Raw genomic sequence first — 23,190 nt, 5'->3', positions numbered from 1 at the left:
AGCCCCTTTTTCTCAACCCTTACAGAGTTGAAAGGTCACGCCGGGGTCATGTTAGGTCACGGGGCTCACTCTTAACCCTTCGAGCGGGTCGCCACGGTCACTAAATCGAGCCTCGGCTTATGCGGACATTTGGTCGTGTCAATCACTGGTGCGCTGGGCCCTTTTTTCTTCATCATCGAGGGGAAAAAAAAAAAAATTAAGAAAACACACTTCAGCCTCTGCGCCTTTCCACCGCAGCGTACGCTCACACACACAGGCTGGTTTTTCTTGTCTGTTGCCGTGTGTGAGGGTATGCGGAGCTGGACGACGGCAGACCAGCGGTTCTCTATTAAAATTCCTCCCTCTTATTTGGAACAGGAACTAATTAGAACAGTAAATGCAGGGCGGAGCGAGGGCCAATGTGTACCAGCTGCCCTATAATCACTGTGTCAACACACTGGCGAGGTGTAGGGCACGCGCGAGGTGCCAAACACACACACACCGCACATGGAAACGCACATACAAAAACGCACACACACGTGGTCAAATTCAGCCAGGCAGCATATATTGGAGTCATTTGCACATTATCGCAATCACAGGTAAGTATACAGAGAAAGTGCTTGGCCCAGCAGATACTAAACTCCAGGTATGTGTGTGTGAGAGTATGTGTGTGTGTGTGTGTGTGTGTGTGTGTACTTGTGTGTGTTTGTGTGTGTGTTATGGTTCTGATTAGAGAATCCTGCCGAGAGCGAATAAGAAGCAGCACTTAGCCGTTTAAGACAGGGTTCAAAGGTTAGCCAGAACCCTCGTACGGATCACTTTACACACACACACACACACACACACACACACACACACACACACACACACACAGACACACACACATACACACACGCACACACACAGACACACAAGCTACTTTCATGTCCCGTTTCATGCTTTACTGAAATTTAACAAGGCTGTCAGTCACGACATCAACAGCGCGGCCGTGAGAAACTGCCATCCACATGTAACACACACGCAGGGCTTCATGCAGACGTGGCTGCGCACACGGCCCGCATGTGCACATACACATACACACACACACAGAGACACACACACACACGTGAAAACACACAACCCTGGCTGTTTCTGTCTCAACACGATCTGTGAAAACACAAGCACACGCAGGCTTTGATCCCGAGAAGCTTTTATCACTGCGCTTCATCCATCGCACACTTTCTCTGAGTGGCGACCTCGCAGAGTCTCACATCTCTCACGGCTTTCATCTTTAACGCAGTTCCATACATTCATTTTGTCGTTTCTGCTCGGTGCTCACACTCATTTTGAATGCCATTAATAGACACTTGTCATCTCCAGTACACAAAATGTTTACCGTCCAGTAAAACTTGAAAACATGTCACACAACAAAAAATCCAAAAGTGCTCCGTATCGTGTAGTAAAAATGTCATCTCTAGTAAAAAAAATAAAATAAAAGGCCCTTTAATCGTACTCTTTAGGTGGCCACGATGCCTGAAGGACCCATTTGTGTCATATGAGCCAGTTAAATGGGTGACCTCTGACCTGGTTGGCCTGGTGACCGGTCTGGAACACAACCTGCCCGGCCCAGGGACTCCCTGAGGGATAAATACAGGTACCCTGTGTAATTAGCGCTAATAACAATGATTTATTTAAGGGAATTACACACTGCTGTGTTTGTGTTGTCACTTATTTATATTCATCATCTAATGGGTGTGATGATAACGCGAGGCCTGGTCTGACCCTGAAGGCGGTAATCAGAAACAGTAGGTGTGAGTCAGAAATAAGCAGAAGCAGTCCTACGTCTGGTCGCGGATGTGTTTACGTGTTTTCTTCTTTTTTTGTTGCAGCCCCGCTGTGTTTTTACTTTTTATGAGCCTACTCAAGAATCTAAAAACGTGACATGAAAGGTGCATCGGCGAGGTTTGTGTTATTGTGGAAACGCTGCGCATGGAGAGAAGAGGGGGTAGCGAGGGAGAGACGAAGAAGAATAGCGCTATGTGTTTCTGGTAATAACCCAACCCATCTGCAACGGGACATCCGATACCATGCATAGAGTTGCACATACACGCACACACACACACACACACGCATGGTATATAAAGGCTTTAAGAAAATCTTTTTTTTCTGCTTGTGTACGGGAATATTTGGATAAATGAACAAATAAAAAAAAGGACTTAAAATCATTTCTTTGCTTTAAATGCAGCAATTCCACTTTGAGCAAGAGCTGACATGATAACAGATGATTTTGCTGCTACATGAGATTTTTATCAGATAAATTAAAGAACAGAGATATAATCCTGCATCAGACCTCGAGTGTTACAAAAATAAGAAAAAAGAATTATTAATAACAATTCAAAAGTTAAAAAAATCTGTCAATTAATATATAATAAAAGCATTAAGTCCATTATATTCATTTTACATTTAGTGTTTTTAAATACAATTAGTATATTCAAGGTGTAAATTAATTCAATTTACATTAACTGCTTTGGCACCCTTACAGTTACAGTGCCATCACCATAAACTACCACCTTTATTTTATTGTATTTATTTATTTATTTTTTGGGGGGGTGATCTAAATATCCATTCAGTCATTCAGTAATGTTATGATTCAATACAAAATAGTGATTTTATTTGCTTTTAAACACCTAGCATGTATTCATTCATATGTGTGTCTATCAAAAGAGAATATCAAATATACTAAAACACAGAAAATGCTACAATTGATTGAGTAAAAGAGGAAAAGTACAACATCAGTTTGAGCATGAAACACACACACACACACACACTGACACAGAGTTAGAGATGCACTCTTACCTCAGGGTGTAATCAGGTCAGTTAGCAGTCCTGTACTTCCACAAAGCATTACAGAGCTGTACGATCCACTCGCTTCCCTTCACACACACAACCTTAGTTATCTCGCACACAAACAGACACACACACACACACACACACTCCTCCAGCACGGCTTCAGCTCGTCTCTATCTACCTGCCTCTCACTTTGTACTCCAGGTGTCACGTTTTTCTCGTCTCTGCTCTACAGGAGAGCATGCATTCTTTTTCTCTTTTCCTTTGAGAGTCTCGCTTTCGCTCAGAGCAAACATGTAGCGGCTGGAAGAAAAGACGCGAGCCGCACACCAAACTGCACTTTTCTCCCTTTCTGTCTCTGAGGTCAATCCATGCACAGCTCCTGTCTTCCTCCACTCTGGCAATGGGGAGCATTTCACTCGTCCTGTTTCCCTCCTCCTCTGCCTCCTCCCCCTCTTTTTCTCTTCTCCTCCTCCTCCTCCTCCCCCTCTTATTCCCCCTCCTCTCTCTCTCTCTCTCTCCCGGCTGTCACTCACTACAGACTCACTCAAGCTTACATTTAAAGCCAGAGAACTTTTTTAGAAGTAACAGATGTAACTTCTTTCCGTGTAGGTCGATTTTTTAAACACAAATAAACTGACTTCCACATTATAACAAGGCAAAAATAAAGAAGTTCTGACAGTCTGAGCCCCTAAAATGAAAAAAAAACCATCCACGTCTATAATTCTTTGTGGAGTACTGAAGACGGTAAAAGGAGACGCGGTGTGGATGCAACGTCAACGTCCTGCTGTGCAGTAGAAGGTACAGGCCAGACCATAAACTTCACACCATCCAATTGACCCCCCACCCCCCTTTCCCACACACACACACACAACCTCCCCCATCTCACCCACAGCGCACAGAGACTCACACGTCCACCTGAGCACGCACACACACTCAATCTGTGTTAATTGGAACCACACCGGCTGCACGCGTGTCTCACATGTGAAGCGTAGCCGAGCTGGAGGGGTCAACGCTGCCTGGGTGTGGTACCAACGAGGTGGACTGCCCCCCCCCGGCCGCCTCGGTCTGAAGATGGCACTCTTTCACCGTGGTCGCCAAGGTGTTATCACGCCCAAACACACACACACACAGCAGTCAGACACAGACAGGAGACAGACGGGACCTGTCACATCCAAAAATTAGAGATGTCCCGATACCAAATCCATAACCTGAACTTTGTGTATCCGCTCATACCGAACACAGAATACCGAGCTGGGCTGGATGGATGGATGTCATGTTATGGATGTATTTGAAGTTACACAAGTCACTCTCTGTTGGATATTGGCCTCTTGTGCAGTACAAAAATCCGTAAAGTTGCATACAGGTGTACAGGACGCTGCTGGGAACCATCAGGGTCCCGTTTGTAATAAATAAATTATGTGGTATCGTATCGATTCATAGACTCGCGTAGTCGCCAATACCGATGCCAGCACTTCAGGCAGTATTGGAGGCATCTCTGATACTGCTTTTGTTATTGGAACAACCAGTTTTTTCAGTTATGGTGTTCACAGCTTCAAAATTCTGGATTTAATCTTTAAGTTCAAATCATTTTCACACATATGCACGTGAGCATCTTTCTCAGTTGAGGTACTAATCATTTCAAAGAGAAGCCTCTTGTATATAGTTAGTGTTTGACATCTGACCTCCCCCCACTCTTTGCCTGACAGAATGCATTTTGTACAGATGGGGTAAGCTGTTACCAAACATCAGTGATATATGTGAAGTGAAGTCTGTGTGTAAATTCTGCTTCTTCTTAGTTTATCCTCCTGATTTTAAGCAACACTGTGGTAGCACGGTTTGGTGGTTGTGCTGCTAAAATAGCTGTGGCAATGTTACCGAGTTGTACTGGCTTAAATTTGCCATGACAGTCGGACCAAAAGCAAGACAGTCAGACAGTTAAGTGTAGTATGTAAGAACATATGAATCAAGAAAGATTTAAAACAATATTAATTTCCTTTTCACATAAGTATTGCATCTTAAAATACACCAAACAGGGTTATTTATTTGTATGATTATGCAGTTGTTAAAAGCTACAGGGGTGTACTTAACACACAATCTGATACTGCTATGTTGGTGTTGTTCCTGGAACATCATAATTAATGTCAATCCAGGACCATCACTGCTGACCAATCACATTTTTGTGATGACTTGGTGGGAAAAAGCGTAGAAAAATATGCATGGGAAAAGTTATACAACGCATTCAACACATTCAATGGTTGTGAAACCAATCATTTTTGTCACATAAACCTCACCAAGTAGTTTAGTAGTAAATTGCAATGATGGTCCTGGAGCAACATTAATCATGATGGTCTAGAAACGACACCAACACTGCGATATCAGACACACCGTACTTAACAGCTGAGATTTACTGTAGAAAAAAAATAAAAATAAAGCAAATAAAACGAACGATCTGCATGGCTAGGTATCACTATGACTAAGCGTGTTGTTTTCATTTTGGTGAACTGGCCCTTTAATGACATGTTACTGTACATCCACAAGGCAACAGGAAACAGCTGAGCGGGGTGCCGAGTGTACACAGGCCCGGGGACCAATTTGGAACAGGGCCACTGTCTCCAACTGTGCACCAGCCACCTTTAGCTCGGTCACCATGGTGACAGCATGCGGCCCCCGTCCAACAGCATTTATCCCCCAACCCCAATAAACACCTTGATTGATAGACTGTCTGTGGACCCGTGTGCATACATCAGTGCATGCGTCTGTAGAGAGTGTGTTATACGTGCATGCCGACATGCGCTCGTGCGCGTGTTGCTGGACGTTTTGAGAGTGTGTGCGGAGGCGTAGCTGTCAGAACAGATTAGGGTGTTGCCGAAGCGCTTGACAACTCAAGCACTTTATTATTAGCCAGGCAGGACCCCATCAGGAGGGGGTCGTCCAAAAACATCCCCGATGAAATATTTTCACAGCAAGTGGAGAAGGGAGCAGGGGAGCTGTCCCAAAACACGCCTGATGAAATCTCCCCCCCCAGAAAGAAACAAAACAGCGTTGTGGCATGGGCACATCAGAGCAGTGAACTGAGCGCAGGAAGCGGGCAGTATATTAAACGGCTAAATGACAGGGATCGTCTTTGGTTTTTGTTGACTTTAGGAGTGTTTTAAAAGTGTCTGCTGAAGGTGCCTCGCTCCCTTTCAAGAGGCCCTCGAGAGTAACTTTGTTCTTGAAGTGGAACAACAGCAGTTTATCTTCCACTCAGCAGACAGCGCGACAGACGGAGACACACTCTGCTCCTCTTCATCTCTTTTGCCTTGTTCTCTTTATTTATTTTGTAGTGAGATTCTTTTCAAAAGCTCCTTAGATATTTTGTACTTTATCTCTGCAGACCTCTTGGAAATGCATCCTTCTATCTCTGATTAAACAACTGCGTTTATTTAGCATTTTTATCACTTTAAATCTATTTTTTAATAATTATAATTTAGAAAAAGTTAATTTAAAGAAATAAAATTATTGTTATTGAAAATGTTGAAAAAAAATATCAACAGAATGAGAGATGTAACAGTTTTGGCATTATAATGTCTGCATCGTAACACAGATGTCCACCTGAGTTAGCATGCTAACCAGCTAGCCCCCTATCCAGAACTCCTGTGCTAACGGTGTAAACACCAACACTTCCCTGTTCCCTGAGCTCCCAGTCCGGAATGCTAGCTGCACAGCTAACTGAGCTACAGGTAACTGAGCTGCAGTTAGAAGCAGTTAGCGGTTGCTCTGGTGATACGCTGCCCCCTATATGTTTTGAGTATAAATACCACAGTTGTCCAATCCTTACATATTTCACCTTTAATTAAAGAGCGTAAGGAGTAAATTCAATAGTCTACTTTGGTTGGTAATTCTGAAGTTAACCGTTTCCTGACTTTTTAAAAGTAAAGACAACTTTTAAAATTTACAAAATTCACAGTACTTCCTTTGATATTAACTATGAAGAAATAAAAATAAAGGAAATTAATATAAGGGGAAAAAAACAGAAAAACCTAGGTTGTGTCAACAAATAGCTAACAGGATCCATACAGAAAAATAAGTGTTTCACATATGCACAAACACAAACACCCACAAACACCCACCCACCCACACACACACACACACACACACACACACCTGTGCAACGTGATCATTCAGCCGTCCATGTCTCTGACATCGGCTGATGTGTGTCGACCACAAAACACACTCATGAAGGATGTTACTCACCACACAAACACCACCTCCATCTCTATCCTCCACATTCTCTCTCTCGCTCTCTCTCTCTCTCTCTCTCACACACACACACACACACACACACACACACACACACACACACACACACACACACACACATTTACCTGTCCCCTGCTCAAAGCTCTCTGCTCTCCCCATTTGTATGAGTGGTTATCGGTGTGGTAACTCTATCCTCTTCCTTTCATGTAAAATACATTGTGCTGAGCCTCCTCCCTCCCTCCCTCTCTCCCTCCACCACTCCTCCTACAACCCCCAGTTCCCCCAGCCTGGGGAGGTGTAAAACTATCCCTCTCTTTATGCCTCCAAAAATGCCCCTTTTTCAGGTGTAGTAGGAAGCTATAAAGGGAAAAAAAAAGAAGTGAGGGAGTGAAAGGGAAGAACAGGGTGAGTCTGTGGAGCAGGGAGGAGGAGGAGGAGGAGGAGGAGGAGGAGGAGTGTGGATGAAAAGGTGCTCTCCAAAAACATCTCTCTCTCTCTCTCTCTCTCTGGCTAGGTGTACCTCTCTCTATCTACCTATGCTCACATGATTTTGCCAAGAGCTGCCTGGCGTTGCTCACAAACTGAAGGACGCAAAAATGAAATCGTAATCACACACAGTTTCTGCACCTAAAGTATCAAATGTCTTTGAGCCTTTGTCTTTGAATCGCCCGGGGAGAAAAAACTGAGCTAAATCTAGACGCTGGCCTCTACAGTGAACCCCCGCCCCCCCGCGAGACAAAACGAACAACACGAGAAATGAGAGAACAACACGCAGGATGGTCGCTTCAAGCTACGTAGCACAAAGATGAGAAGATGAAGAAGAAGTACGGTGAATTGAAGAGAGCTTTTTGTGTGCACGAGTTCAATGTCTTGAAAAACAAAAACACAATGCCTGCTCACACCACCTTGTATGTGGAATATGACTGCATGGATGATAAAGATACAGCGCTGACTTTGAAGCATAAAATACAACTTTCAGAGCTGAAATTTAAATTCTTGCAGTAAAGATTGAATCAAAACGTCTTCAACCAACCAGGTTAAGTGCATTTTAAAATGTTTTGATTATGTGCTGAAGCTGGCAAGCATATCCAACCACAGGGAATGTGGTTTTCGGTTTTTAACGACATTTCACTAATCAAATTGTTAACGTCCTGACACAATGATGTAACCAGGGTGACAATAAGTAGTAAGGGGAAAAGACGACAAAAACAAATCACTGATTCCAGCTTGTCAGATTTGAATATTTTCTGTTCTTGTCTTTTATGACATCGAGCTGAATAACTCTGGGTTTCTGAGATTGTTTTATTTTTTGGCATTTCGCCTTTATTGAAGAGTGACAGAAGACAGATGTGAAATGAGGTAAGAGTGAGAAAGGGAGAACATGACAATGTGAAATGATGACAAAGGTCCTTGGCCACAACCGAATCGGGAACATGACAGTTAAGTAGTATGAGCTTTAACAGCTGGGCTACCAGAGGTTTCCTTTATGGGTATTGTTTTATTATTCTCTGACATTAAAGATATGATACGTAACATTTCAGCATAATAATGTCTAAAAACAAGAAGACCTTTGTTATATATTTTGTTGAGCTGTGTACTTATCCATAACGGTTTCCAAACTTTGATCCATGATGCCTCGCTTCTTCACTTAGCCATCAAACTACATCTTTTGTTTTCATTTTGACTCAAGTACATCCTGCACAGTTAACAGCCTGAATAAAATAATCATTTTAATAATCTATAGTGAAAATGATCTTGGTTGTTGCTCTAATAGTGAAAGCAGGATTTCTGCTTTAGAGGGATGTTTATGGGAATTATGCTTATTTGCTCTGACGGCTAGATATCTCATCTGGGTTGTTCTGCTCGTACAATTTAAAGGAAAAAATAAAACTTAAGTAACAGACTGAGCGGTCTACAGAGGGCCAGTGGCGAGCCACTACCACACATATATTTTGCTCTCCTGGACGAAATGTGTTTCTGATTTTAATCAAATGATGAATTTCTTCTGGATACACGGCGAGGAATAATTCCTGCTGGGTTTTAGTGGGTCATCGATAAAAATAATAAACTCTTGTATTTTTATTTCTGTGTAACTTTGGACAAAAGAAGGGCGGTCAGTGCACCTTGCTAATTTTAGACTCCCAGTGATTATTTTATTTAATCAACGGCTCGTGAACACACATGTTTGGGGAGGAAGAGCAGTGGAGGAGAACTGTGACTAAGTCTGCTCTCCATCCTCCTCGCCGTCCTGGTGGTCTTAATATCTGCCATTTAAATTGGCTCCTCATTGTCTCAGAGAGTGAGGGGATCACAGACATGATTTAATGCAGCTTTACCCAATGGAGACAAATGAAAAGTCACTGATGGATGTGTGTGCGTGTGTGTGTGTGTGTGTGTGTGTGTGTGTGTGTGTGTGTGTGTGTGTGTGCGGGCTGGTTCTGCGCTGTTAATTGTGAAGCGTTTGGCCTCGACTGCCCCTCCTCAGCTAATCTGATGAGAGTGATTAAAAAAACAACTGGGAGAAACCTAAACCAGTCCATGGCTGACCAGACACACACACACACACACACACACACACACACACACACACACACACACACACACACACTCTGGCCATCACTCTACTCAACACTCAATGTCTAAAGGTACAACATGTCCGACACTGGGACAGAGAGCTGCAGAGTGAACTGAACAGAGAGGTGCAGTGTGGAAATTATTAGGTGATTGATCATCAACGTTTGTATGACATTTAAAATATTAAATGATAATCAACTAACTGAAAATCAGCAGCCTTAGATAACTTATCTGAATAATGAGTCAGGTCAATGCACACAATGCCTCCCAGCTCCATGTGATACATCTACTTCATCTATCTTCCACCAAGCAGTTCAGTTCAGTTACACATTAAAGCTGTTATTTTTGCGTTTCTATTGTCAAAAGTTGCGGATGGTACCAAACAAACCGTACTGTGCCGTCCTGCGCTCTGGTTACCCATTTAGTACCTAGCACGCTGAACAAATACTAAAAGGTGGAGTTAAAACACTACAGACCACTGATAAGTCTTTCCAAACAATCAGAGTTGGCTTTTCATCTGCGCTCTGATGTAGGATTTGAGAAAACCACACGTGTGCTGTGCGTAGAGAGGGTGTGATTGAGCAAAAGAGAGGAAGCATCAGAAAAGTAGTAAATGCGAGCGGAGCAGATGAAAATCTGGACTGTCTCCAATGGAAACGCAGAACAGATCTGGCTTAGGTTTAGGTACGGTTACCATGTGTTACGTAGGGTTCAAAGGGTACCGAAAGTACCCTGGTGGTAACACAGCTTTACTGTAGCTATCTAGCATCTCGTCCATGACAAGGTCTGTGGATTATTTTGACTTAAGCAGGTAATCATATCTAGAAAGAGACATTGCTGCGTTTTGAGCCGAGTGCCATCGAGTTCCTTAATATTTCGGGAGAAGGGCTGATATCTCCAAAACTCGCCAGCTCACACCTAAACAAACTAGATGGATAAATATCACTACAGGCAAGAGGAAAATTATGTATTTCTGATTTTGGGGTAAACCGCCTCTTTAAGGGGAAGGATTAACTGACACTGAAGACGGCAGGTTTTCCAAACACGTCCACTGGTTCTCACATGGACTCCATGTTTTGAGGCAGAGTTCAACTTGATGAAATGGAGAACAGAGCGAGTGGACGAGAACAGTAAGAGCTCCTCTCTGCTGCTGTGTGAGACCTGAAGAAACACAACACCGTCCTCCTGCACCCCCCACCAGCCCCGCCGTCACCCTTCCTCATCCCTAACCCGACCACAGCTACCGCACCCCCCGCTCGGTCCCAATACCGCAGGCCGTCCCCCTCTGAATCCAGTAACCCCCCCGCCCCCCTCTGAGCACCTTTACATCCCACCAAGAAGCAAAATCAATGAGATGTGTGTGTGTGTGTGTCGGGAAAAAGATCAGGTAAGAGAGCGAAGTATTGAAAAGCAAAAAGTGCAGATGTAGGTGTTTGTGTGCTCAGACGGAGAATTCAAGGAGAGGCTGAGTGTCCGTGGTGGTCATAACCAGAGTGTGTGTGCGTGTGTGTGTGTTTGTGAGCCGGTGTGTAGGTGCGTGTCTGTGGCAGTAGCAGCAGCATCAATAATTAAAGCTAATCTCATTAGGCCTCAGATCCCTTTCAGACGCTTTTAATTAAATGATGAATGGCCTCCCAGCTGCCTGTTAAATAATGCTGCTCATGACATCACAATGTGTGTATGTGTGCATGTGAGAGGTGCAACATAAGGTAGATATCCTTTAAAAAAAAAAAAGACACACAGAGGGACATTCAGCAGACAGATAAGTACGCTCTCTCTCTCACACACACACATTCACACACACCATCTGCTCTCAGATTCAATATGAAGCCGATTATTTGAAGTTACTGCTGCCGAGGAGAGCGAACAGGAGTTGGATGTCTCAAAAGTCGCAAGCTGTTCCATCACACCAGGCCTTGAAACACTTCATATCATCTTCCTAATAAAATCACTCACAATACCATATGTCCGCCGAAGAAGGAAGGCGCATCGAAGGGAGGAGAGGATGTACGTAAGTGTGAAAAAGAAAAGAGGGACGGGCTGGGAGTCCAGAAAAAGGGACAGTGAAGAGCTCGGGGGTGTGAGAAAGATAAAGATAAAGCAAGACAAAGAGACGCAGAGGACCGTGGGCCGCGTTAGAGAATGAGAGCAACAGGTAAAGCAGAGGACAGGTGAGGGTGCCAAAGCGCCCCGGGCTCCAGACAGCATGGACCTGGCTATGAGAACACCCATAATCCCTTCTGTTCCTCACTCCCCCCCACCTCCCTCCTTCTCCCCCCCTCCTGCTCTCAGGCTGGCTCTGTATCGGATTGCTGACTTCACAATAGGCCCTGAATCATCACTCTAGCCGGAGAGACACAGGGAGAGACGAAGAGGCGGGGAGGCCTGCGGAGAAAGACAAGGTGGGACAGACAGACAGATGCACCGACAGACAGACGGAAAGATTCAAGGACAGGGAAGGTAAAGTGTGTCTCTGCGGGCATCAAGCCGGATACATCCAGTCCGGACATCATGTCCTCACACTCAACTCGTCAAATATGGCAGATTTGGTTGAAGACTTCTAACTATGACGCTCTACCTACACCTCTAGTGTCAGTCTCCTGTAGGTCTCCTGTGTCTCAACCAAAAAGCTGCACTTGAACACACCACAAAGACTACAGCAGACAAGCTTGTGCATATCGTTTGCTCTTTTCATGCCCTGAACAGCCAATCAGAGTGACTTCTCTCACCGACAAGCACGCACAATTGGCCAAAAATCCCCCACCAAGGGCTGTCCAGTGCCTACGGTGTGGGACACACTGTAACGACTAGAGCCACTGACGGTCACTGGTGGCCCTGACATCACCTTTTTTCTTTTTTTACATTTTATAACCTTAACCTCAAGTTTATTACTGTATAAACTCAAAAAAAAAATTCAGCCAAGCATGATGATCAGCAATGATCTACCGTCAAAGACAGAAAAACAAATTACAGAATGGACTCATTAATAATGAAAATAATCATTAGCTGCAGCCTCAGTCTGCAGTATTAGGTCAGTACAGAGACACAGGTCACAGCCCATCTGGCCTCGGCGACCCCTCTGCTACTTCTCTGATTCTCTGCTGCAGAGAAAGAAACACAATCTCCCAGCAGAGCGGCAGAGGAAGTTCTCGCGGCAGGCAGGGCAGGCAGGTTCCTCCGTAACCAAAGCACAATTGTTGCAATTTCATTTCCTTCCCAGCAAAATGAGGAAATACGCTCCTTTTATTGTAACCAATGGCAGATGAGTGTTTGGCCAGAGGACCAGGTCAAACAAACGGTGGGCTGTGTGCTATCAAGAGCTCTATTTATGGAAGTCAGTGGGAACAAAGAATAAAACGTTTGACTCCTTTACCAGGCTCTTCTGAGCACAGAATGGCATTTTCTGGGTTTGGATTCGCTCTTTATACTGGAATAGTTACAACTTTTAAAATAATTTTGTTAAAATGGTCAGTAGAGAGACATGTAACGTCAATTTCCTTGAAAACTCTTTGCGACGTGACACACTGCGCCGTGATTGACTTCCATTAAACAAGCATGGTCACAATATGAGCCCGTCTCCACTCAGATGACCTCAGCCGTCCCACACCACAGAAAGTATATGTGTATAACAGAGAAAGAAACACCTACACACACACACACACACACACACACACGCGGTCTCACACAGACGCGCACGGCAGACACTCAAGCACACATATCATGTGGTTTCCTGTCTGGTGCGTTCCTCTAGAAAGCCCACGCCGGTCGCTCTGGGTTTCTAGATGGATTCTCCAGTCTGTTTGGTGGGTTTTGACTCTGTCGGACTGCGATTGGCTCGCAGGCTTGTCTGTGACCTGCTCACCTCACACCTAGCTGGCTTTCCCCCGGCCGGCCAGACTCTTATATATGAGTTATAAATTATCTGAAGCGAGGCAAGAAGTGAACAGACAGACGTTTTTGTTGTTGCAAGCGTCTTGAATAAAGGCAGTGTCAAAACAAAGAGACTTTGTGTAGAAGTTCTTTTTCCCGTTTTTTCACTCAGACGTGAAATCCTTTATCCACGGTCTTCAGTCGAGCTGATTTCACCCGGTTTCCAAAATTCAGCATAGTTCACCAATTCACTGTGAGGATGAGTGTGAATATTGAATATAAATATGGACAAATCAGTTCAACATGTTGTTTAATACAGCTGTTTGCTCTCTTTAGGAAAGGTAGCTGGGAAGATCAACACCATTCTCATGTGTGCTTGCTAAATGCAGCCAGCAGTCTCTTAGCTTAGCTTAGCTGGAAGCTATGGGAAGCAACTAGCCTCATATTGTACTGTCAAAAATTATTAACATTTTGACAAATAAAACATAAAGTTTCCAGTTTTATATGCTGGACTATTTCTTGGCTGGAAAAAGTGACTTTATCAATGAGCAGTGGAGGTGGTGGTTGGCTTATTTTGCTACATTTGGAGTTAGCCAGGCTAAGCTAAGCGGCTAAGATAAGAGATTAGCGTTGGTCGTCTCATCTATTCAAGCGTTCTTTCCATTCAAACCACACAGACTCGGACCTCTGGCTGTCTCTGTCGTCAGAAACCTCCGTCCTGTTAGCTGCAGCTTAAACTGTCCTCACCAGGCTGACGGCAGCATAAATTTACAGAACAAAATGATGATACAAACAGCTGTCTGCGGAGATTATGCTTCACAAAGCATACCAGAAGGAATAAAAAAAATAATAGACTTGTGCTGACCAAAACGCTTCAAAGCATTTTTTTTTTTGCCATTTTGTCATTGACGTCCAAAGCAGTAGTCTAACTAAGTAGACGCTGCATCGGCTCTAAAGCTGGCACATAAAAATCAGCGAGGGGGCATTTCTGCACTGCATGCACAAATGTGATCCTGCGAGCTCGAACCTCCACAACTCCTCAACACTTGCTCGCTCGTCAAAGTTAACAGTGGCTGATGTCTCCCTTCCTGTCCTTGTCTCTCATTACCCCCAGATTCCACAAGGCCCGTCTTGGCCGCATTTACGGTCCCCGGAGCAGATCGCCGCCGTTCCACGCAATGCTCGTGTTTCCACCGACTGCGGCTCCACTCTGCTCGTGGAGAATACGCACCGGGTCTATTTTTGATGGAAGCAGGGCCGTTAATCTGCACAGAGCAGACCGAGCGACACAGGAAGCCAGGCAGTGGAACAGCAAAGTGCATCTGGTCATTTTTCAAAATAAAACACCCTGTGCCGATGCGGGACCTACAGCAGAGCAAAGTCGTAAATTATTAACAATAATCACGCCTACACAACCACAGTAGAGGCAAGGAGAAATGACGAAATGAACACAATCTGAGCAAGTCAACAACATCAGGCGGGCATGATGCTCCATTTCTGAAATGCTGAACTTTGAATTCAGTTTTTGGAGCCCCTAAAATGATATTCTGGACAGCCCTAGTAAGAGTTTTAAAAATGTGTGGGTGGTCTGGAGGTGGATTGAGAAATTTGACAAAAAAATGGAAGCTCGTCTCTCCCGTGAGACTGGCGAGTGATGGACGTCAGAAACGTTTTTTAAAAACGCTGTCTATGGAGAACACATCACTCTTGACAGGAGAGAAAAAACTTCCCTACATGTTGGACTATTTGTTAAACATATAAACATCTTTCGGATGATGACTTTTTTGCACACTCTGCATGAACACTTTTGCTTCGTTTCCTTCCTTTCTAACTCGTCTGCCACTCTTTGACTCTTGCAATAATTATAAGCCATAATTCAATTTATAATTCGATGTCTCCTTCGTATTTTCCTCCCCCTGCACAGCTCGGATGGAGGTGACCAGAAGACTGAGCGGCAGACTCTCCCAGCAACACTCAGCTGTCAGCTACACATAAATCTTACAAGAATCACTGTACACTAAGCTGAAATTGAAGTGCACCTCGGTGCCACAACCAGGATGCCAGCCTACTAGAGGGATGCCAGGGGGGTAGCTGTTACACTCCACACTCCTGTGATCTGTCCACATGCCTTGTCGCCGGGCAGATTTGGAAACGACCGTCTGTGACGCCAATGCAATCTTGGCAATCGGGGTTGGGCCGTGCTCGTATTTAGCTACTGCTGCTGCATGTAAGTTTGTGTGAATGTGTCTGTATGGGGTTGTAGGGGTGAAAGAGGGGTGCAACCTGACCCCTTTCCTCCTCTAAGTTGGTCTCTCTCTCTCTCTCTCTCTCCGTCTTTCTGTCTCTCTCTCACACACACACACACAGACTGGGACAGCTGCCATACTCGGGGCCTCTCCCAGCGCACCAGAGGAAAAGGCCACGGCTAAAAGAACCTTTTTTCCCCTCTTTTTTCATCCTTTTTTCCTCCTCCTTCATCTCGCTCACTTTTTTCTTCTGGTGGCCATACATTTAAATCCTGCAAGGCTCCCCGGGGTCAACAAACACCGCCGCTAACCTCCCCCCTCACTCCCCCGTCTCTCCTCCACTAGCCAGCAGACCAGAGACTTCAATCAGGGCTCTGTCGGATCAAGAGCCATTGAGGGAGAGTGTGTGCGAGTTTGTGTGTGTGAACTCACGCTGGTTTATCTGCTTTTAATGTAAAACCATTCTTAGGATTATATAAAAATGTAAAATAAAACTTTTAATCCAATCATGGTTATCTCTTCATCATCATCATCTCATAGACGACAACAACAACAACAAAAAACAAACAGTTATCACCTTTTTCTCCGCAGCTAAACAAGTATGTGACAACAGGTGGATCGAGACACTTAAACAGGCTAAAAGTAGCATTATGGGGCTAACCACTGTTGGCCCTGCCTCAGGCTCCTTCTTCCAGGGCTCCCTGGGGACCCCAGACGGCAGGCTGGCCCTCGGCAGGCAGGCGGCCAGAGAGGACGCCTGACCATAACCCAGATGACGCGCGATGGATGTGGTGGGAAAAGGGAGGGACTGGAGGAAGGGATGGGGGGGGGACTTTAAAGGGTAGAGGGGAGGAGTGGGGGTATCAGGTAACAACAGACAACTCCCCGAAACTTTGTGTGTGAGCGCTGCGCTGTTTTCTTAGTCACCCGAGACACGCCTATTTCAATGAAGCAGTGCGGGGGAAAGAATTAGCCACTTTCAGTTTTCAGTTTAAATATTGAAGAGGGAAACCGTTCCGGGGGAAATGAATTACAATTATAGGATCAATTTAGCAAATGAAAGCCTTCATTTTCAATTAAAGTTACACTGAATTTCTGGAAGCCCCCCCCCCATTTCTGCTTGACCATCATTTACTCTTGTATGCCCCATCACCCTCCCTACAGCCATTCATAAGCAATTATTACAAGGCTTCGGTGCAGCACCCAAGCTGTTTTGGGCTCCACCTAAGCAGAATGAATGGAAATGAATGTGGAGATCTAATTGTTTCTTCTTTAGCGCGTCTGTCTTTAAAGGTCCGCTTTTTTTGAGTATCATTCCCAACTCGTCAGAAGCTCTCGTCGATGGCGACCCGAGCCGACCCATAATCCCAAGGCGTCCGTATCTGACAAATTGGGAATGAGACTGAAATCTACATCTCTTACAAAGTGGACCTATAAGCTTTTTGAGTATTGTTTATCCATCATCTGCTCATGCTTTTTCAACATTCTGTACACAGATGTGATAATAATAATGGCCCAAAATGATGCAAATGTGTTTTCCTGGAAGAGGACCTCCAGCTCCTTGCTAATTGTGAACACATTAGTCTTTCACAATGCAATATAATCCAACATCACCACAAACTACAACTTTCAAAATGACACTAAAGTTGAACCAACATCTCTCTAAGACATTTTTATAAAGAACTGAACCTCACAAACGGAGGATTTTGTTGCCGGGCTGTTGTTTTAGACCGTTCTTTTAACTGTACCTGATATGAAGCTGAATGCACAAGTCAGTGGTACCAGACACTGATTCAAAACAAATACACACTATAAAGTAAATTATAAGATTATTTCTAGCAAATATTCCCAGAAGTCTCAGCTCTATCAGTCTGTTATCTCTATGTGATATGATTAAAATCTCTGTCCTTCCTCTGAGGTCTCATTTCCAACCTGAACAATTAATCAATGCCTTTCGGCCGCAGATCAAATTCACATTATAAATGATATCACTCCCCTATTTAAAGCAGGTGAAGTAATTGTGGAATATGGACATCAATATTTGATATTTGGATGGCAGCGAGACAAGATGGATGCTCCTCTCATCCTCTTTCTTTGCTTCTTCCTCCTCCCATGTGTGTTTTTGTTGTGTGCATGTACAGTGCAGTGCGTGCGAGTGACGGTACTCCGCTGGGGTCAGCGTGTAATCTAAACCCGGGGCGAGTCTGACGGGACAACACAAAAAAGTGGAGGAAAAACAACATAGTTCATGCGCTCTGTCCCACTTTGCGCTATTATTACTGTGGAGGCTGGCAGGTCAGAGAGAGAGAGAACCAAGCTTGATGGAGGAGGAGGAGGAGGAGGAGGAGGAGGAGATGAAATTACACCTGTTCTGGTGGCTGACTAACGACTTTGAAATGTGAGTGGACCTCGCTCTCCGCCAAAATCATTTTCCCAACAATACAGCCTGATCTTTAAACAAGCAGAACTGGGACGCTGCGCTGACGTGACGCAGAGACGGCCCGCTGTGCTGATACACTGACAAACCCTCAGGCACGGTGTGTTTTTGTGTGTGACTGAGGTCCAAAAGATTTGGTAGAGATAAAAAAAAAGAAAAAGACTATCAATTAAAGGTGCAGTATGTAGTTTTGGGGAAGACATTTTAATCAGAAGAGAGAGATCTTCATTGACTGACTTTTATGTCCTTAAATAAACTAAATAAACAAACTCTTTTTTTTCATGACTGAATAAATTGAATAAACAAACTGACCTTAAAAGACAAAACAATTTCATACTGTTGTACTTTAAAACAAGTCCCCGTCGACTTCAGTTGTTTAGGAGAATGCTGCAACGCTGTTTTGCTGTGAAGCTCCAGAAATGTTTTGTGGACTACAAAACTTCACCTGACTGAATTTCATTTTTGGGTGAACCGCTCCTTTAAGTTGACTTTGGATTCACATACACTTCTATGCTCAAAAAGTCCAAGTTCCTAAATGGATGTCTACTTCCAGCATTGTTTCTAATGAAGTCTCATTCACTCTGACTGCTGCCATATGGTTACTGTACACTCACTGAACCACATCTGCTGTGTGTTACCACACACACACACGTCTCTCCACTGCACCCATACCTCAGACTTGTGTGGCCGACACAAGGTATACTCACTCACCCACCCACCCACCGACACACAGACACACAATTGCATGCATACAGTAGCGTTTAACTCACCATCTGTTCGTTGAGGTCCTGTGAGGCCTCCATGGCTTCTTGGCTCGTGAGCCGCCACACACTAGAGGGGCAGAAAACAGAAAATAAAATGTGGGTCAATGGGTAAAACAAAAACCGGAAAATTCACTGTTTTTTGTTCACCTGTGCACAGGTTTGATGCTAAAGCACCTGTGCTAATGAGAGCGATTGTTGCTCGCTCACACTGGATGAAAGCACCCACCCCACTGTATTAATCTCTTTTTTTTCCATGTCTTTGTGCATCTGTCGGTTAGACCTTCTGTCAGTGTGTTTATGTGTGAGCAACAGGAGACTGAAGGAGGGAAGCGGCAGCGTTAACTTCACCATATCATCTTCAGCCGTGGGTGAAGTGGAGAGATAATTGCAGAAGTAAATATCAACAATGAAAATGGAGAAGTGTAAGCGATACGGCTGCTTGGCTGGCTCTGGACCACAGACACAGTGGCTGGCTAGCACACGAAGACAGTGAGTGACCCTATTAATACTAGACAGGAGACAGGTTGGCGCAGGAGCCTGGAGCGGCGGGGAGGCCGAGGTGATTGTCTACAACTAAGGTGAGATTAAACGTTGAAGACATAAATTGCATTCTGTTTTTTTTTTGTTGTTGTTGTTTTTATTTTGTTTTATTTGCCACTGTCACGCAGAGGGTGACGCTGCGAGAAAAAAATGCCAACTGAAAGAAGAGAAAACAATGCCGGCATCCCGACATAAAAGGCACAAAATGGCTCCTCTCTTACAAAGGCCGTCAGAAAAGTTTGACAGTTGGACAAAAGGGTGGGCGGCGGGGACACGCACAAACACAATAGTCCTTCCCTGTCATTAGATCTGTGGTTCCCAGCAGAGGAGTGCCGCCGAATTCACATTTCCAGCAAATTTACATGAAAGAAATTGTTATTTTCACATATTTGATGCATTTGATCAAATTAACTTCAGATTAGGTGAAATCGTATTTTTCTGCAGCCACACTTGGAGCCAGTATCCAAAGAAAAGTGCAAATGCTGTCCTTTCTTATCGTCATGTTCAGATGAGGGTTCATATCAGGGTAAACGTTTCCAATGTAAGAGAACTCTCTGTTTACTCCTCTACATGGGCTGAGTAGTGTTTTAACTTAAAATGTGTCCCAAAACACAAAATACTAACTATTAACATTAAATAAGAGCAACAACAGACCATTTTCAGTTTGTTCAGTATGTGTGTGTGTGTGTGTGCGCGCGTGTGTGTGCGAGCGGTGCATGCTCGTGTGGACTCGTCTGGCTCGATCCTTTAAACTAACTGGCATCCTTTTAATTTTTCATAGCGTTCAGCTCCTCCTCGCCTGAAACCGAAGACAATAATGCGTCTCTCAGGTGAATTGATTTGTGCCCTCTCCCTCCCTCACCCCCCTCCTCCCTCCCTCCCTCCCTCTTCTCTCTCGCTCCCTCTCTCTCTCACCTTTGTGGAGGACAGATTCAGCCCTCTATCTGTTTTGCATTTCACTCTCCCCTTCATGCTTTTTTCTGTCTTCACTGGGGATGTAGTGGACAATTAACCCATCCATTGATTCATTATGCTTTTGAAGGGTTGTGGGTGGCCTCCCAGCTGACATTGGGCATGAAATGGGCTGCACCCTGGACGGGTAGCCTGTTCTTAAAGTAGCCTAATGATTACCAATGATTTAATGATTCTTAGTGAAAGGTTTGGGGCTTTAAAACGTATATATTTGACACAGTATTGAAGTTTAGAATAAGTCTTTTAAATGGTCATGTATCTATACTGTGATGCCTTTTAAAATAAACCTCATCAATTGGTTTTTCCTACTCTGGTCCGCTCACCTCTCCTGTGTTACATCCCACTACACATGAGTGCCTGGCGCGGCCCTGAACTCACCCAGTAGTTACCTGACACTGCAGGGTGAATCAATAATGCCTGCCATTTCCTTCAGCGTCCCAGAAGAGAGAATTATATTTCCCTCCATGGCTATTGACAGCGACATAAGAAACACATATGGGACGGCGGAGGGATTAGAAAGTGCACTGCACAGACACACTGTGTGTAATCTGCTGCTATAAAAGCCACAGAGAGGAGAGTGTGGAGCAAACCGCAGACTGCTGCTGCTGCTGCTGCTGCAGAGGGAAGTCAGTTAGCTGTAGTTCATTTATTTATTTATTTTAAGCACAGATCAATCTTAATAAATTAACCTTTTTTGTTGTTGTTAAAAAGCTGATGATTTTATTTGTATTCACAGGAAACATACAGCCACACGTCTCATCTTTTACATCTGAATTTAAAAAAGGGCCACACTTTCTATTTTCAGCAGCAACACTGAAGAGACACACGACATTTATCCAAAGGAGAGACTGTCAAAATAAAATAAAAACGTCCCATGTGCGCCTTTACAGAGCCTCGTGTATTTTTCAGCACAAATACGAGGAAATTTAAAAAGGAATTACAGTAAGAAGGGTGAAAATCTATTTATTTATTATTGGCACACGATGGTAAATGAAATTTTAACCGAATCATTTTGAATCTCTCCCGACTAACTTCCACTCGGCTTTTATCGCTTTAAATTGCAGCCTTACAGGCAGTTAAACTGGCTAAAAGACGGTGTTTCAGAGAGCCGAGGGGTGCGAGAGAACAGTGAAATAAAACAATAAAAAAACGTCGTAATTTAAAATAAAAATACGCCAGAAAAACAAAGAAATCCTAAAAAATAATAATATTGCGTTGGAAACATTTTTAATATATTCTAAAAGACAGAAAACGGACAAACCCCAGTCGGGAAGCCTGCGTCATAATTTCCTCTTCATGATGCTCAAATATTTTAAATTACGCGTTGTTTTGTAAAAGCTGCTGCTTAATTCGTATAAATAAATTGAAATTTAAAAAAAAAGGCCTGAAGAATGGTTTATTTTTATCCTCTACGTGTGCAGGAACTTTACGAGCTGAACCCAGTCCATCCATCTTTCCTGCGCATTAATGCGCGTTGGTTAACTATGAGACCTTAATGTGAAATCTAATCTGTATGGATTACGGCGCAGTATGGCCTATCAGATTTTGAGCCGGCGCGTAACCTGTCATGTTGTTAGGGGCAGGCCAATAGCCAGGGGCCATTCAAGCCCTGCAGAGCCCGGCCGTGGTTTAAGATTCCCATTTCCTACATATCAAATATAAACACAAACTCCACGTGGGATGAGAGGAGAGATGGGGAGAAAAAGTGGCGGACGCACGGAGGTGACGCTTGCTGGCGCACAAATTCCTCCGTGTGTGATGAAATCTGGATGGATGTGGAGACCACACTGACCCGCGGTCAAATCCTCGAGATGTTGTGTTTAATTTTATCAAAATCATTTTACATTTTTTTTTTCTTCCTATGTAAAGCCTCGTATAACGTCAGTTTTAGAGGAATTGGGCTTCTTAAACTGATGTTAAATTAAGTTCTTTAAAAAGTAAAGTCTTTACCTGGAAATCAATAGGAGGATAAAATACATTTAAGAAAAGCTTCATGTGCTGAGGACTTCATCCCAAAGTGAGTGAGAAAGTGACACAGACGTAAATATTATTATCATCTCCTCTGAAAAACGCATTAATGCGCATGGAACAGCCTGACGACAGCAATTTACGCATATGAAAATCATGATGTTGTCATAATTTGAAAATGTAAAAAAAAAAGTGAGATTTTGTTACTGGATGATAAATCAGTTTAAATAAATCAAATGCTTATTATGAAAGGATTCATCTAATAACATCAGACTGAATCAAAGTCAGTAACTGTTCTGGAGTCGCAGCCACCCAAACGGTCCCTGAGCTGATGTTTGGACGCGTAAAAGCCGCAGATCTCTAACTTGTCTGTAAATTAAGAATTAAAAGTCAACATTACCTGTGTCAAAATTTATTTTTTTTCGTCTCCGGCAAGAAATCAGCTCCCAGCTTTCCTTCACTCCTCACAGACGACTCATAATCAAATGCAGTGTGGTCGCCGCACAGCTCTCCCTGCTGTTAGCAGGCTGTCACTGACTGGGTTCAAAACACCTCAGCCACTGCTGGCCATGACCAACAGGAGTCCCCCCAAAAAAACAAGCCCGAAGAGTTTTTCCACGCTCGATTAAAGTCATTTACAAACTCAAAGCCAAGTCCCGGCTCGCGGTCTCGCTGACGGGACCGCTCACTTCTGCGGGAAACACCATTATTTTCAGTCCGCGTCCAAGTTTGAGCACCAGGCTGTTCACAGGCATTAGGCTCAACTTCA

General features: G+C 44.0%; 1 protein-coding gene across 5 annotated transcripts in view; it reads right to left on the bottom strand.

Annotated features, from left to right (window-relative positions):
- Positions 1-23,190, bottom strand: part of eya4 (EYA transcriptional coactivator and phosphatase 4) — a 47,165-nt gene extending 23,975 nt beyond the window's left edge. For 4 of the 5 annotated variants that reach the window (XM_084376676.1, XM_084376678.1, XM_084376677.1 and 1 more), the window contains exons 1-2: positions 22,822-23,190; positions 18,948-19,008 (exon numbers count right to left, since the gene is read on the bottom strand). In XM_084376676.1, the coding sequence (XP_084232802.1) occupies positions 18,948-18,980 (33 nt within the window). In that variant the 5' untranslated portion in view covers positions 18,981-19,008; positions 22,822-23,190. Of the gene's footprint in view, positions 1-2,814; positions 3,191-18,947; positions 19,009-22,821 lie in introns of those variants that run through there. The other variant, XM_084376680.1, reaches the window with a different exon arrangement.

The sequence above is a fragment of the Pagrus pagrus genome (genome assembly GCF_965226575.1).
Source record: "Pagrus pagrus genome assembly, chromosome: 16".
Taxonomy (NCBI): Eukaryota; Metazoa; Chordata; class Actinopteri; order Spariformes; family Sparidae; genus Pagrus; species Pagrus pagrus.
The sequence above is the reverse complement of the archived record's forward strand: the minus strand, read 5'-3'. Positions and strand labels throughout refer to the sequence as shown.